At 43.2% G+C, this 15,099-nt stretch overlaps 1 protein-coding gene across 1 annotated transcript; it reads left to right on the forward strand.

The window, feature by feature from the left end:
• Nucleotides 1-2,446: 2,446 nt before the first annotated feature.
• On the forward strand, nucleotides 2,447-14,161 carry LOC310780539 (KN motif and ankyrin repeat domains 1-like; the record flags this gene model as incomplete). Its single annotated transcript, XM_083641103.1, has 10 exons — nucleotides 2,447-4,802; nucleotides 5,626-5,766; nucleotides 6,913-7,021; nucleotides 7,170-7,346; nucleotides 7,938-8,025; nucleotides 8,666-8,885; nucleotides 11,054-11,196; nucleotides 11,816-12,016; nucleotides 13,758-13,856; nucleotides 14,099-14,161. The coding sequence occupies 10 exons, from the start codon at nucleotides 2,447-2,449 to the stop codon at nucleotides 14,159-14,161; spliced, it is 3,597 nt and encodes a 1,198-aa protein (XP_083497229.1).
• Between the last annotated feature and the right edge of the window lie 938 nt (nucleotides 14,162-15,099).

Genomic DNA, 15,099 nt, shown 5'->3' on the forward strand with positions numbered 1-15,099 from the left:
GCGTTTGAATGTGTTTTTTTCACGAAAATGCTTCAAAAGTCATAAAAACTGGTCCACATTTGTGAAGATCATCTTGGTGAACACAAACTTTAACTTAACTTAACTTAACGTTAACTTTGTTAACCACAGACCATATTTTATGTGTTTAACTGAAATCCCTATACACAAATTCCATTGACTTTTACACGTACAAACAAGGAAGTGCAGGGACTTCTGGATAAGCTTACAAAAATATGCCATCCCTGCGGTACTCTATAGTCAACAACATATGTTTACATACTGTAATCCCAATTGTTTCTATTCCATTCCGTTGCTTTTTTTTAAATTATTTCTACTATTTTTATTGCTTTTTTAAATTGTTGCATTGTGTGCTTGTATTCTTTCACCTGATGAATCATATTACCCTATAATTTTTCTGTTGGAACAACTTAATTTAAATCTTTTCTTTTTTCCTTTTTTCCTTTTTTTGCTTGATTATATCTTATACATTATGTGCAGCAGAACAAACTGGATTTGTCTGTGAATGAGGGTATAAAGGATACAGTACAGATGCTAAAACAACTGACAGGGTGCATTTTGTCTGTGAGATTCTTTGAGAGTCAGTCTAAAACCAAACCAAAAACATGCCATGTTGTGAGAACAGGAGATGCTTACTTACAGGAAAAGTGATACGGCTTTGCAGTACAGTGGTGAGTCATCGTTATGCTCTGAAGCTGCATGTGCATTGCAGTATCATATAATGTGTCTAGCATGGCATTACATTTCCTCTATGCAAGCATTGTAAGCTTATCTGTTCTTGACTGTTGTCTTTGAGCCAAGAGAGAGGAGGAGAGAGAGACAATGTGAGAGAGAGAGCGAGTGTGTGTGTGTGTGTGTGTGTGTGTGTGTGTGTGTGTGTGTGTGTGTGTGTGTTGTGCACTTGACAGAGTGGTGCAAAAGGACAGTGAATGTATAAGGAAAGAGAGGGATAGACAGATACATCTAAATGATACATTTATTAAATTATGATTTGCTTTTGTTGTTGTTTTTCTCTCATTTGGACTTCTAATGTGCAGATTTATTCAAAGACCTGGCTGGACAGGAAGTGAATGGATCACTCCACTCTTGATAAACTGTGAAATACGTTCCATGGCTCAAGGCAATTACATCTTGAGAAATGGGTCAGGTAACTGTTGTTATTATTATAACCGATTCGCTAACTCTTTTTTTGCTTGATACTTAATTTCTGCAATATTTCATATTATGTATTAGGCACAAATGTATTCATTATCTTGCTTGTAGTGGTTACATTGCCATTTAATGTTGCCTTAAGGAAAACCTAAAATGTAACATCTCAAAGATAACACAGATCTTAATCTCCAACAACTTCAATGAACATCATTTTACTGTTGCGTTGTGTTGTGCTGCTTTGATGGATTACAACATGTATTGAGCAAAGTGTCAGCAGATGAATGAGAAAGGGTTAGGGAGTTTTGTTTCTATTGTTTGTTCAGTGGCTGTAAGATGTCTGTGGTTGGGGAAAAACGGCCTCGAATATGGTTGGGCATTTATAGGGAGGCATGCACAGTAATTATAGAGTGGGTCCAGTCTGTGCAGAGAGACGTACCATTTAGAGAGTCAGCCAATCACTATTCAAAACTCGGTGTCTACACGCTTGGTAAATCCTCTTCTGTCCCTCCTCCACTGGAGGGACAGCTAAAGAGCCATTATAGTCAAAAACATTTTGGGGTGAGAGAAGTCTAGACTCAGATCGAAGTGGTCACAGATGATATAATACTAAGGTAAGAACAAATTGTACTGCAGGATCTGAAGTAAGTAAAAAATAATTGCTTATGTGCATTAAGTCTTACAGAATGTTATCAGCTTTTCAATCATATTTGTTTGTTACAAAGAGTTCAGGATATTTGTTTAGATTGTGAATTATTCATGAATATTGGCCCTCCAGTAGGTGAGGCAAACAATGTTTTATTTTTTGAAAGCATTTAACAATTTTAAATGGTAGATCTCAATTATCACAATGCATGGTGCACATTTATTGTGGTTTATTGTGGATTTCATAATTTCATGATTGCCACATGCAATCAGGGGAACATAGGAATTTTGTTATTTCTATTGTTTAAGATTTCCCAATTTCCAACCCAATGTTTGGAATAATTTTTGTGACATAGTAAGATAAATAAATTATTGCTGTTTTCTCACTATGGATCTGAACAGGTCACAGTGGAAAAGGCTCTGAGCAGTCTACCGTTATCAGCTGGACCTGGGCTCCCTCGAGTGTGTGGACGATTTCCAGAACAGCACCACCATTAAGCGACTAAGTCTTAAAAGGAGGCCCAGAGTGGCCGTGAATAATGTGGAAAAACCACAAGATGAAACTTTGCCTGGCCAATGGCATTCCGCAGAATCCCTGTCGTCATCTAGCAGTGATGATACTAGACTATTGGGCATGTCTTCTATCACCAGAGGTCGGCCACCTCGTCCTCCAGCCCATGGTTCCTCCTCGGATAACCCACCCTCCAGGAATGAAGGACCCGCAGCCTCTCAGGTGCCTCCTGAGTCCAAGCCTCTGCCTGCAGCCAGATCTCTTACATCACCCAGACACAACCCCCAGGTGGAAAAGACCCTGATGGAGACCCGCAAACATTTGGAGCAGGAGAAGAACATCCAGCCTGCACCTCAGCCCCATCCCCGTCGACGCCTGGCCAGCTTCGGAGGCATAGGCTCCACTGGGTCACTCTCTCCTTTCACTGGCTTGGGTGCGTTCAACCAGAACAACAATGGGAACAAGCCCACGGGCACCGGGAGTGATTTGACTGTCCACCTTAGCTCCGCCATGGGCAGCAGAGGCAGCACAGGCTCTGTGGCAGGCTGCCTGAGCTCTGGCAGATCCACCCCACTTACAAGCCCCACGCACCTGCAGCATGTCCGTGACCAGATGGTGGTAGCTCTGCAGAGGCTGAAGGAGCTGGAGGAGCAGGTGAAAATCATCCCTATCCTACAGGTGAAGATCTCGGTCCTTCAGGAGGAAAAGAGACAACTGGTCTCTCAGTTCAAGAACCAGAATGACAACCAGGACCTAACCGATGTGATATGGAGGAGAGCATATAGTGTAGGGAGTTCTGACCACTTGCAGACGGTCTCTGAGTTTGAGAAGCAGCAGGCGGAGACTGAGGAAGGACTTGAGGGCATAGTGCAACGTGACCGCACTGGCCTCAGGGAGTTCAAGCAACTGACTGAAGAGATGCAGGCACTGGAAAGGACCATCAAGGGTGGACGGTTGCAAGCACTGCATGGAATAAGCTCACTGCATGACAGACCTGTTAAGTCGATTGCTATTGGAACTGATGATGAGATAGGCATCATCTTGTCTAAACCCACACAGGAAAACAAATATGTGGACACTGAAAAGATAGAGACAAGGTCCGTTTCAACAGGAGTGTCTGAAGTCAACCTTGGAATTGTCACAGAACGGGAGGCAGAGTTTGATGCCCAGCAACAAATAATTGAGGCCCTGAAAGAGAGAATCTGTCACTTGGAAGCAGAGTTGAAAGAATCAGCTCTCCAGTCGGAGATGAACCGGCTGAAGCTGGAGCTTCACGCTGCAGGGGCTAGGAACCGGGTGGACAAGGCCTCCAACGCCAAGCCATCTACTGAGAGCACGGGCACTGAGGCTAGGCCTCACACCAGGAGCCAGGGAGTGGGTAACCACACAGAGCAGCGAGATGCCAGCACAGGGGAGATGGCTGAGGTGAAGAGGTGCACTGTGGGAGTATCTTGTAGACCTGACCTTAAGAGTTTAAGCACAGGCCCCGATGTACCCATGAGCCACTGGGAGGTAAGGGAGCGGGTGGAGAGCAGGGAACAGTGTGTGGGGATAGAAGTTATTACGAACACACAGGGGGTTGGGACAGAGATAAGGGTGTGTGATGCAGAAACCAACACTGATAGAACATTGGAGAATTTGGGGTCTGGGAAAGGACCGATGAAGCATCGTTCACGGACTTGTGAGCACTGTTCAGTTGGCATGAAGGTTAGAGAGGCAAAGGAAGTGGTTTCTCTTGGCATGGCCACAGATCCAGTCAGAGGGGTTGATCTGGGCATCACGGCATCACCGCAGACAGCCTCACAGCGCACCAACACAGTGTCCACTTCAGTGTCACGCTTTACCAGTACCAGACATGCCTTCAACACCAACTCCAGTACCAACACTGTCCTCAATACCCAAGACAAGCACACCAACACCACGCAGGCTGTTACGAGGACGGTGTCGGTCGGCAACAGGGTCCGAGACATCCGAGGTGTCCCAGAGACCCGTTCAGTTGGCGTAGGAACCGCAGCGTTGGTAGGAGGTACCTTCACACACACACCAGTGACAGAGGCCAAGGCAACCCGGGACACAGGCGTTGGATTCACAAACATTCATGAGAATTTCTTGGTTGGACTGAAAACACGGAATATGGCCTGTGGACCCTCCCATCTACCTGACCCCACCAAGACTAGGAGCATTGGTGTAGGAGAGGGGAAAATACGGGATTTCTCAGTTTCACCCCAAATACCTGGCCATGTGTGCCAGCAGTCTGCACCGGCCCAGTGGGACGCGGAGCTGAACCATTACATAGAGAAGATGCAGAGGCTGCTCACAGAGCAGCAGGGCCCGCTCTCAGAGCCCTACAGCCAGCAGGGGGAGGTGTTTGCCCAGCAGCAAAGCAGCCCCACAAATATTAGCTCCAACCTGACTGACATAAACACAGCCACGGCACAAGGAGGAACAGAAGTCCATCCTGAAGATTCACAGTGTACAGGTAGCCCTGTGGGGATTGGTGTTCATTATTTACTTTGTGAAATATTCACCTTATATAGAAGAGAGAGTCTGGCTTGAGAGACAGGAAGTGTAAACACAATCGGAAGTTCTGATTGTGTTTACACTTCCTGTGACTCATAAACCTAGTCTGACTCATATGTGTGTGCAACTAGGTTTGACCAGGTGAGTCAGACTAGTTTGAGCAGGTAAAACAGCCGGCGTTTTGAACAAGAAGTCGTGACACAATGGGTCAAGTGGGCGGGGCTACATAAGGTGAATAGGTTGGTACTAGGGATGCACGATGATATCAGCACGTCATCTGTATTGGTTGATAAAGCTTTAAAATGAAAAATCGGCATCTCACCCAAACAAATGTTTCTGCCGATATGACAGACAGATAAAATGACGATTTGATTATGCCCAAATGCTCAATGCTTGACTAAATGTTTTGTTTGAAAGAAAATGTTATAAACATTAAAATATGACATGTTTTACAGTAGATAACCTAAGTTGAAATAATTTTCTTATTTTGCCCAGTGAATATGTACATTGTGAAAAGCATTGTATTTATGTCTGCATCTGCCACTGGCCATCATGATAAGAGGAGGCATAATAATGTGTTAATTCCACTACAGCAGAGACTTGATGTTCTCTGAAATTATGTGGGGGAAAATGCGTATATGCATAGGCCTATATGGTATCAGCATCGGCCAAAAGAGTTGGAAAATATCTGCATATCGGATATCAGAAGGGAAAAAAATGGCATCCCTAGTTGTTGTTACCATTCAAAACCTTAACTGACACACCCCCTTTCTCTGCTGCAGCCAACAGACCATTTCAGTCACTGTCTCGGCTCTCTGACTCCTCCAATAGTGAGAAAGCAGAAATCTACCAACTCTGCAATGAATCAGATGTGAAAAGAAAGATCCAAATGATTGAAGAACAGGCATCCTTAGCTCTGCAAGGTAAATCTGTGTGTATGTGTGTGTGTGTGTGTGTGTGTGTGTGTGTGTGTGTGTGTGTGTGTGGGTGATTGTGGGTGGGTGGGTGTGTGCCCGCACATCAGTGTGTTAAAGCTGCGTTCACACCGACCTATTAAAGTTTTTCGCTGGCGTCGAGTTTACATACAAAGTCAATGCAAATGAGCGATTGAGTGTATATTCGCCCAGGAGAAAAATCGCTGGGAGTCTGAACGACAGAGCGATAGGGCGAAATTACGCTTGCGCCTGAGATGAAATATCCCAACTCGAGCGAAATTTCGCTGCCAACAGTCGCTTGCTATTGGCTGCCGTAACCCCGGAGTATTTATTCATTCTTGCATCGGGGGAAAAAACAGTTGTGTTTTCATCCTGTCTAACGTTGGAGCTGTGTGCTGCTTGACTGTTTCTTGACAGTGAAGATCTCTCTCGTTTCTCGCTGCACCCCCTGAGTATGAACACCTCGGCCCGAGGGCAGAGTGCGCTCCCGGTTTGCGGAGCGATTTAAACACAGCGACAGAGCGATTCCAAAGGGTTGAATCGAGCGACAGGGAGAAAAATAAATATCTCGGTGTGAACACAGCTTTAGTTCTGGATAATCCCTTTATCTGTTACGTTCCAAGATCATCTTGCTGAAAGACAGTAAACATCCGGAGGGTAAAAGTGCAACTGTCTGTTCAAAAGTTTAAAAATATTCTCTGCGCAGACCACTCCCACGTCCCACTTTAAACTGCTATGAAGTTTAGGGGAAGTGCCTCTCTGGCTTGGCAAATTGACGCTTTGAGGCGTACGCTTGCAATGTTTGGTATGATATTGGCTTTTGGGAAAGCAGACATTTCATAGCGGTTTGTGGTTGACGAGTGTCTAAAATTGAGTGGCTTGGTAGGAAAGACCTGTGTGTGAGGGAACGCTTTCCCTTTTTAAAATGATGCTTTTGCATTTGTAAGAAAAACGCAACCAGCACTTCTTATGAATTTACATTCTTAATCACTCCTACTGATCCAGATTGACCTATACGGGCTTTATTATCGGGCTTTTTGAAATGAACTACACGGATTGCACATAATACAAGTGAATACCTTCCAAATGTCACAATGATATGAATTAAGTGTGGTGTATATTGTTTGTCCCTAGACAGGCCAACCAATGTCAGTATGCTACGGTCCATCATGAAGAAACAAAACGGTGGCCAAGGCTGCAGCAGCAACAGGAAGACCTTGAAGTTGATGAGGGTGACCACAGGGTGAGGTTGTCCTGACCTGTCTAACCTCTTCTTTGTTGTAATGTGATGGCGAACCAATGTCCTCAGGCATCGTCCATTGTATTTGCATGGCTGGCTGGGTATGTTCATGTAGTTTCAGCGTATTAACCCCTCGTGGGTTTGTCCTTAGATTAGACCCCATGTCAGTTTACGGGCCGTCTGCCGGTGAGGAGGCTCATTCCGAAGAGGAGCAGAAAGGCAGCAGAAAATGGAGGGAGGTTCCCGGCCGGTCTGATGAAGATGGACAGGGCAAAGGCGTCCCCGGCAGGGGCCTGCAAGGCTCTGTGACATCACATACACAACAGAGGTAAGCTTTTACAATTCATCTTTGATTTGAATAATAACATAATGATACACTGTACTCAAGCTCCCTTTACACTGTACTCAAGCTCACTTTGACCACAGAGATCCTCTGCATTGTAAACGAGTGCCTACTAAGCAGTACTACTACTACATGTTGCCCTCCACCCCTCCCTTAAGGTTTAAGCTAAGTGTTTAAGCAGTACTACTACTACATGTTGCCCTCCACCCCTCCCTTAAGGTTTAAGCTAAGTGTTTAAGCAGTACTACTACTACATGTTGCCCTCCACCCCTCCCTTAAGGTTTAAGCTAAGTGTTTAAGCAGTACTACTACTACATGTTGCCCTCCCCCCTCCCTTAAGGTTTAAGCTAAGTGTTTAAGCAGTACTACTACTACATGTTGCCCTCCCCCGCTCCCTTAAGGTTTAAGCTAAGTGTTTAAGCAGTACTACTACTACATGTTGCCCTCCCCCGCTCCCTTAAGGTTTAAGCTAAGTGTTTAAGCAGTACTACTACTACATGTTGCCCTCCCCCCCTCCCTTACGGTACTAAGCAGTACTACTACTACTACATGTTGCCCTCTCCCTCCTCCCTTAAGGTTTAAGCTAAGTGAAAAGATGTTTTCTGCATGTCAAGCCTTAAAGATCCACCTGAGTGATGAGACAACTTTATCCAGCAGGGACCTGGTAAGTTTGACTTATTATTATATATTATTTTATATTGTATGATATTGTATTAGAGGGCTTGTGTGTGTGTGTGTGTGTGTGTGTGTGTGTGTGTGTGTGTGTGTGTGTGTGTGTGTGTGTGTGTGTGTGTGTGTGTGTGTGTGTGTGTGTGTGTGTGTGTGTGTGAGTGAGAGTGAGAGGAAGGGATGGGGCTGGAGGAGTGCTGATGCAGGGTGTGTTCTTCAACCATGTAATTTAAAAAAAGAAATGAGTTTGGACACAAAAAGCCCAGGAATGTGTCAACTCTGTAATTTTCTGCTATGGAAACTTTCTTGACCTAAAAACAAACAATGTTTCTAAGTTTCAAATAGAGGCTCCAATGAAACTTGGTATTCTAACGAAACTCCATAATACATAATACCTTTTGCTTTTCTTTCTCTATTTCTCTCCTTTATGAGGCTGTTTTGGAGCTCGTTTGTGGTGAATGATTGCTTTATTATCATCTTCTTTGTTTATGTTCCTTCAGTCACATCCCATAATTACAGTCATGTCCTTGACTATCCAAGGTTGAAATTGCTCTTCACACTGTGAATTATGGCAACTTGCAAAACGGGACGCATGGCTACACATACCTGAGTGCTGGTATTCTTGTCTCCCCCAGCATTCCTGTCTACACACAGTCCAGCAAGAGTGGTTCCGTGTGTCCAGCCAAAAATCATCGCTTCCTAACGTGGTGGCAGACTACTTATCAACGTTTAGGGTTCTATCACCCTCCGTATTGCAACAAGTAGCAAATCTGGCTGATGGCAATGGAAACACAGCCCTTCACTACTGTGTGTCTCACTCCAACTTTGGCGTTGTCAAGAAGATGCTGGATGCAGGTAATCTCTCCACAGGGCTACTAGAGGTCATCTCTATGCTATAACGATTTGATGTTTATTTTCTTCTCTCCCCTTCCCTTTCCTCAGTGGAGAGCATTTTATATTTCCCTGTAATTTTAGAAATGCAATGCCAACAAAAAAACCTAAGGACAAATGCACTGATGTTATTTATTTACACTTCAGAAACCAATTTTAGGCATAGAGAGGTAACAAGCACACGCCTACGACCGCAGAGACCCGGGTTCAATTCCCGGCAGTGGTACTTCCGGCTTGGTCAGACGTTCCTACAGACACAATTGGCCGTGTCTGCGGGTGGGAAGCTGCTGGGGTATGAGTCCTGGTCCCTGCACTAGCGCCTCTGCTGGTCGGTCGGGGCGCCTGTTTGAAGGGAGGGAAACTGGGGGGAATAGCATAATCCTCCCACGCGCTACGCCCTGCCGGTGAAACGCCTCGCTGTCAGGTGAAGAGAAGCGGCTGGTGACTGCACATGTATCGGAGGAAGCATGTGCTAGTCTACAACCCTCTCCACATCTGCACAGGGGGTGGAGCAACGACCGGGATAGCAGGGGGAATTGGCCTACACTGGTGGAGAAAAACAAAATAATAAAAACCTGGTAAAAAAAGAAGAAGAGAAGAAGCAGAAAACAAACCACATTATTGACTTAAAAGAAACAAGTTTGAGCTAAAATGATCCTTTGTGCTGGACAAATTAAAATCATAAACTTACACAGTCCTGGAGTTAGCTTTAGGTTCATTGGAATGCATAGGAGGAAGGTGTTTTGCATAAAGTCCTCCAGCATTATTTTCGGTCCTGTGTTTGCTCTCAAAAAACAAGAGTGCTGAAAGAAATAACAGGTAGTGAATTACAGCCAATATCAGTTTCATGGATAAAATTCCTCCTCCAACAGTTCATTCAGTATCAGACAGGCATCACTGCACAATCTGAAAGAAACCTTAGCTCTTCATGACAATAGGATAAATGATTAATTATGTTACCAGTAGCAAATCAAGTGAGATGTTTGTCATTGTTATTAGCTTCATAGTACATGATTACAAAATGGTGTTTTTACTTTTGAAAGTGCGAGTAGTTCTCAGCATGTGAAAGCAGTTGGGCTCAGATTAATTGCACCTGCTAAGAAACTGATCCTTAGTGTACTAATCTCGCAGAAGGATTGGTTTTTACTTTATGTGGGCTGGTACAGATGTTCAGCTTATGACTCCTGCTGGATCTCTTTCTTTAACCCATTAAGACCTAAGGCTCCCTCTAAAAAATGCCTTAAACCTAAGGCATTGGCGTTTTCTGAACAACTTGATAGAATGGTCAACATTCACTAAAGCCTGGGTAGCAGAGAGAAACATTGCAACATTTTAATGTCATCAATCAGCAATTTGTAGCGCAGTTTAAAATGCACACAATTACAACCAACAGTCATTTGCTTGATAATTTACTAACAACATACAATAATAGGCGATTATTACTTCATAAAGAGTGTAATAATGCTGCCTAATCAAAAGTAATAACTTGAGTTATTACATTATTCTTATCCTTCAAGCTATTTAGAGGCTTGTTACATTTTTATTACAGTACATGATGCTGCAGTTATTACATTATAAATTGCTACATGGGTTCGGTGACGGCTGAAGGAATTAATGAGTTTCACGGTGTGTGTGTGTGTGTGTGTCTCTCTCTTTCTCTCTCTCTCTCTCGCTCTCTCTCTCTCTCTCTCTCTCTCTCTTGATCTGGTGACTTTATCTGACTTTTTGTTAAGTCAGGTCAAATATGCATTGCAAATATACAATATGCAATGTGCTTTGCAATGTATGTCCTTGGTAGCCACTTCCATAGTGTAGTGGCCTTGCTGTGGGTTATAGTACAAATGTGTTGCAGTTTCTGTCACCCTCTAGTGGTCAGAAAATGTCACTTATTGCGGCTTTAGTGAAGTCACAATCAGTTATGCTCATTTTCGTTATTAGAATAGGCCACATACAAAAAACATGTTTTGACAATTCCTTACGAGATTAAACTTGGTGTAGTCACTGTAAAGGGTTAGAAAGAACCACCAATGACCTTTGTGGTTACATGACATGTCACTTTTTTTTTTAGATCCATATAACTTGCTTCTCATATTTGTTCTCCTCACATGACCCCATTGATACCATCACTACAGAGGTGTGCAACGTGAATCAGCAAAACAAGGCAGGCTACACGCCCATCATGCTGGCTGCACTTGCCGCTGTGGAGACTCCAGAGGACATGAGAGTGGTGGAGGAGCTCTTCACAAAAGGAGACGTCAATGCCAAGGCCAGCCAGGTTAGTCTGTTGCTCTGGACGAGTGGGTGTGATGTCCTAACATCCCATCTTTGTGACTTCAAAAGTCAACACAAAAACAACAAAAATAATAAATAAATTAAATGTTAAAGGGACACTCCGCTGATTTTCAATGCTGATTTATTTTCCACATAATCTCACACATAGCTGAAAAGTGTAAAGACTTTTGCAGACATTCATTTAGTTTGACAGTTATTGAGACCAGTGATGCCATTCATGCACAAATTACATCACTGGTCCACAACTTAACTCAAATCAACTCTCAATAACTCTCAAACTAAATGAATGTCTGCAAAACTGTTTACACTTTTCAGATATGTGTGAGATTATGTGGAAAATAAATCAGCATTGAAAATCGGCGGAGTGTCCCTTTTAAGGCAAATAAAAACAATGCAGGGAAAGTGACTGTGTGTGTGTGTGTGTGTGTGTGTGTGTGTGTGTGCGCGCGCGTGCACGTGCGTGTGTGTGCATAATATACTGTATTCAAGGAGTGAATGATGAAGAGAGTGCCCATGTCTTGGTTCATCAGACAAGCTACATGTCTCTATACTAGGTGTAATGGTTGCTACTTGTATTTGACCGCTGCACTCTGCCCCTCCAGGCAGGTCAGACAGCGCTGATGCTGGCAGTGAGCCATGGCAGGATGGACATGGTGCAGGCACTCCTGGCACAGGGGTCAGAGGTCAATCTCCAGGACGATGAGGGCTCCACGGCATTGATGTGTGCGAGCGAGCATGGCCATGCTGACATGGTTAAACTACTGCTGGCACAGCCAGATTGCAACGCTAGCCTGACTGACAGTGTGAGTGAGTCATTCCCGCCTCTTTGGGCCTCTTTGGTGACTTTAAGCATGGCGTCACACAAACAGACTTTTTTGTTTTTACATGCAAAGTCAATGCAAACACCCGAAACAGATGCCACTTCACCCCGGGCATCGAATGATGCAAATATCCCCCTCAGCCGCTATTCGCTTGAGTTGAAATTTTTCAACTTAAAAGGAAGCTGAGTAACGCAGTTCTTTGCCTCTGGTGTGAACACACACAGTCAGAATGTGTATGCTTTGTCTCTGCCTCTGGTGTGAACACACACATGTCACTTTCACACATGTCTGGAATTCAGGAGTTATCTAGAGGGCATCCGTATGGCGGTGTATGTGTGAACAAATTTTGGTGGCTCTTGCGCGCTCCCGCGAGCCTCCTCCTAGCCAGAGGTAAGTCTTGGGCTCAGGGTACACACAGGGGCGGATTGTCCCCCCCCCCTCCAGAGCTCCGTGAAGTAGCCAGCTCAGTGAGTGCATGAGGACAGAGACAGAAAGCCGGCGTGACAGATTATTATTATATAAATAGTCGATGTGAATGAGCGAGCAAAAAAACATCATGCCGTCTCAGTTTTTCCAATGAAGCGCGAAGCGCCTCAAACCTGCTCCGTGTGCGACAGCCAACATGTTGCTGGATTGAAAGGCTCATGGCTCTGATCCGATTTCCTTTCTGCATAGCTTCGCACAGCACAAACATTTAATGAGCATTTTTGGACGCGAGGGTCGTCCCGCTTCCCAGTATTGGACATCGCTAGGTAGGGTATCTGGATCTGGTTGCGTTCATGCCTTTGATTTAACGTTTACACAGCGTTTGTGAAGATTCAAGGGCAGAACCGCAAATTCCAAGTAGCGTCAAGTCAGGCAGTATAAAACGAAAACTTCCGGGTATAACCTTCGCAATAATGGCAATTAAATAAAGCAAATGCACGTGTAATGTTTTTTTGTGTGTGTTTCGAAAGACAGAACAGAGATAAACTGGAAGAATATCTGCTCCCTTCAAAAAGTAAATTATAACCCGTAGTGAGTCGACCATTCTGATTTTTTGTTACTAAGTAATACAACATTTATTTTATTTTGAAGGTAAAAACGTCTAGCTTCCTGTATTCTGTATAATTCTAGTAGGTTTGATGCATTTTAGGACTGAACATAGCAAAGACCTGTTTTCTTTGTAGTGCTTGCGACTCGAGGAAATCGATGCATCTGGGCGTGAGTTGTAGGGTTGTTTAATTAATTACTAACGTTATGCGCAAACGATTATATGCCGTGAACGTTAGGCAGTTATCGCCCATTATGTATTTTTAGTTTTCACAACTCCCCATTGTGTGGTCATGCCCACATTCCCCCACCCCCGCCCCCTCTCTACTTTACAAACTCTGCGGAGGTGCTACTCATGTAAGAATGCAACATGCCTCATGTGTGAAACACTTCACGTATCATCCGGGGCAGGCTCAGTGGGGAGCAACCCTCACCTGATCCGGAGTTCATGTGTGAAAGTAGCTACAGTCAGAATGTCTATGCTTTGTGTCTGCCTCTGGTGTGAACACACACAGTCAGAATGTCTATGCTTTGTGTCTGCCTCTGGTGTGAACACACACAGTCAGAATGTCTATGCTTTGTCTCTGCCTCTGGTGTGAACACACACAGTCAGAATGTCTATGCTTTGTCTCTGTCTCTGGTGTGAACACACAGTCAGAATAATGTCTATGCTTTGTTTTTGTGTACACAGGATGAAAGCACAGCTCTGTCCATTGCATTGGAGGCAGGACATAATGACATTGCAGTGCTTCTTTATGCACATGCTAACTTCTCTAAAGGACAGGCTGGGGTATGTGGCTCAATATATTCCACAATCATTCTTTCTCTCTATATATATATATATTAACATATATATATATATATATATATATATATATATATATATATATATATATATATACACACAGTATATATATACTGTATATATATATTTTAATGTGTGTGTGTGTGTGTGTGTGCGTGTGTGTGTGTGTGTGTGTGTGTGTGTGTGTGTGTGTGTGTGTGTACACACGCACGCATCTCTCTTTGTAGGGAACTACTCGTCTTGGTGGCAAGTCGCTCTCTAGCCCTGGTGGAAGAAACATGTTTGACTGAAGTGATGTCCCAACATCCCTTCGCTGCCTTGGGTTATGTGAATGGAGATTTCATTTATAATATTTGTGAGGCGCTTCAATAAAGCATTATTCAAGTCTTTTTGGAGAAATGTTGAGTTAGTCAGAATGATTCTGTGTTTGGGTTGTCCATGGTCATTTCTTTAATTATTCCTAGCTTCAGCCTTATAGCTGATTGCAGTTGTTGGAGAAAGCAATAATAGTCAACCCCCACCTGACAAACTCTGCAATTAATTTGTATCAGACAGTATTATAGGCTATACTTCTTTTTCAGCAATTATATTATTTCCTTTTTAGTTTTATCCTACAGAACGGGGACAGAATGTGTCTTACAGATTTTGTTAATCGCAATGAAAATTTTTATTAAAATGGTGAAACTGGGGGAACTCTGTACATCCATATTATTCCATATTATTTATCATAATTTTAAAATATTATGGATGTTTTTGATGATCTGAAACATTTTCTGTTTTATTGCAATAAAAAGATAATGTACATTTTAAAAAGTATTTATTCCAACATTCTGCCACCTGAAAAGACGTCCTTAGGTTTTGTCAACACCACAATTTGTTCCCCCTTTTCCAAAAAGTTTAAAACATTGTAATTATATAATTATGACTACCCATTTGCAACTTACACATTGTGTGTTCTGACAGTACAATAGTGTGGTAAATTAGATTTTGTTGTGTTTTTCAAGTCGGGGAAAAAATGTTGCAAGGTTTAGGTGAAGGGGATTTGGAAAATAAATGAGCAAACTTATCTTCTTTTCAGACACAATTGAAAATAATTATTTTTCCTTTTTTGTAGCTGTCTGTTTTTCCCCCTTTACTTTACAGCAGTTTATAACAACAAGAAAATGGTGAATGGTCAGGCAGTAATACATTTTTAGCCAAGTAATAAATATTCATGCAAATTCATGTT

Source organism: Poromitra crassiceps (genome assembly GCF_964638095.1).
Source record: "Poromitra crassiceps genome assembly, chromosome: 8".
NCBI lineage: Eukaryota > Metazoa > Chordata > Actinopteri > Beryciformes > Melamphaidae > Poromitra > Poromitra crassiceps.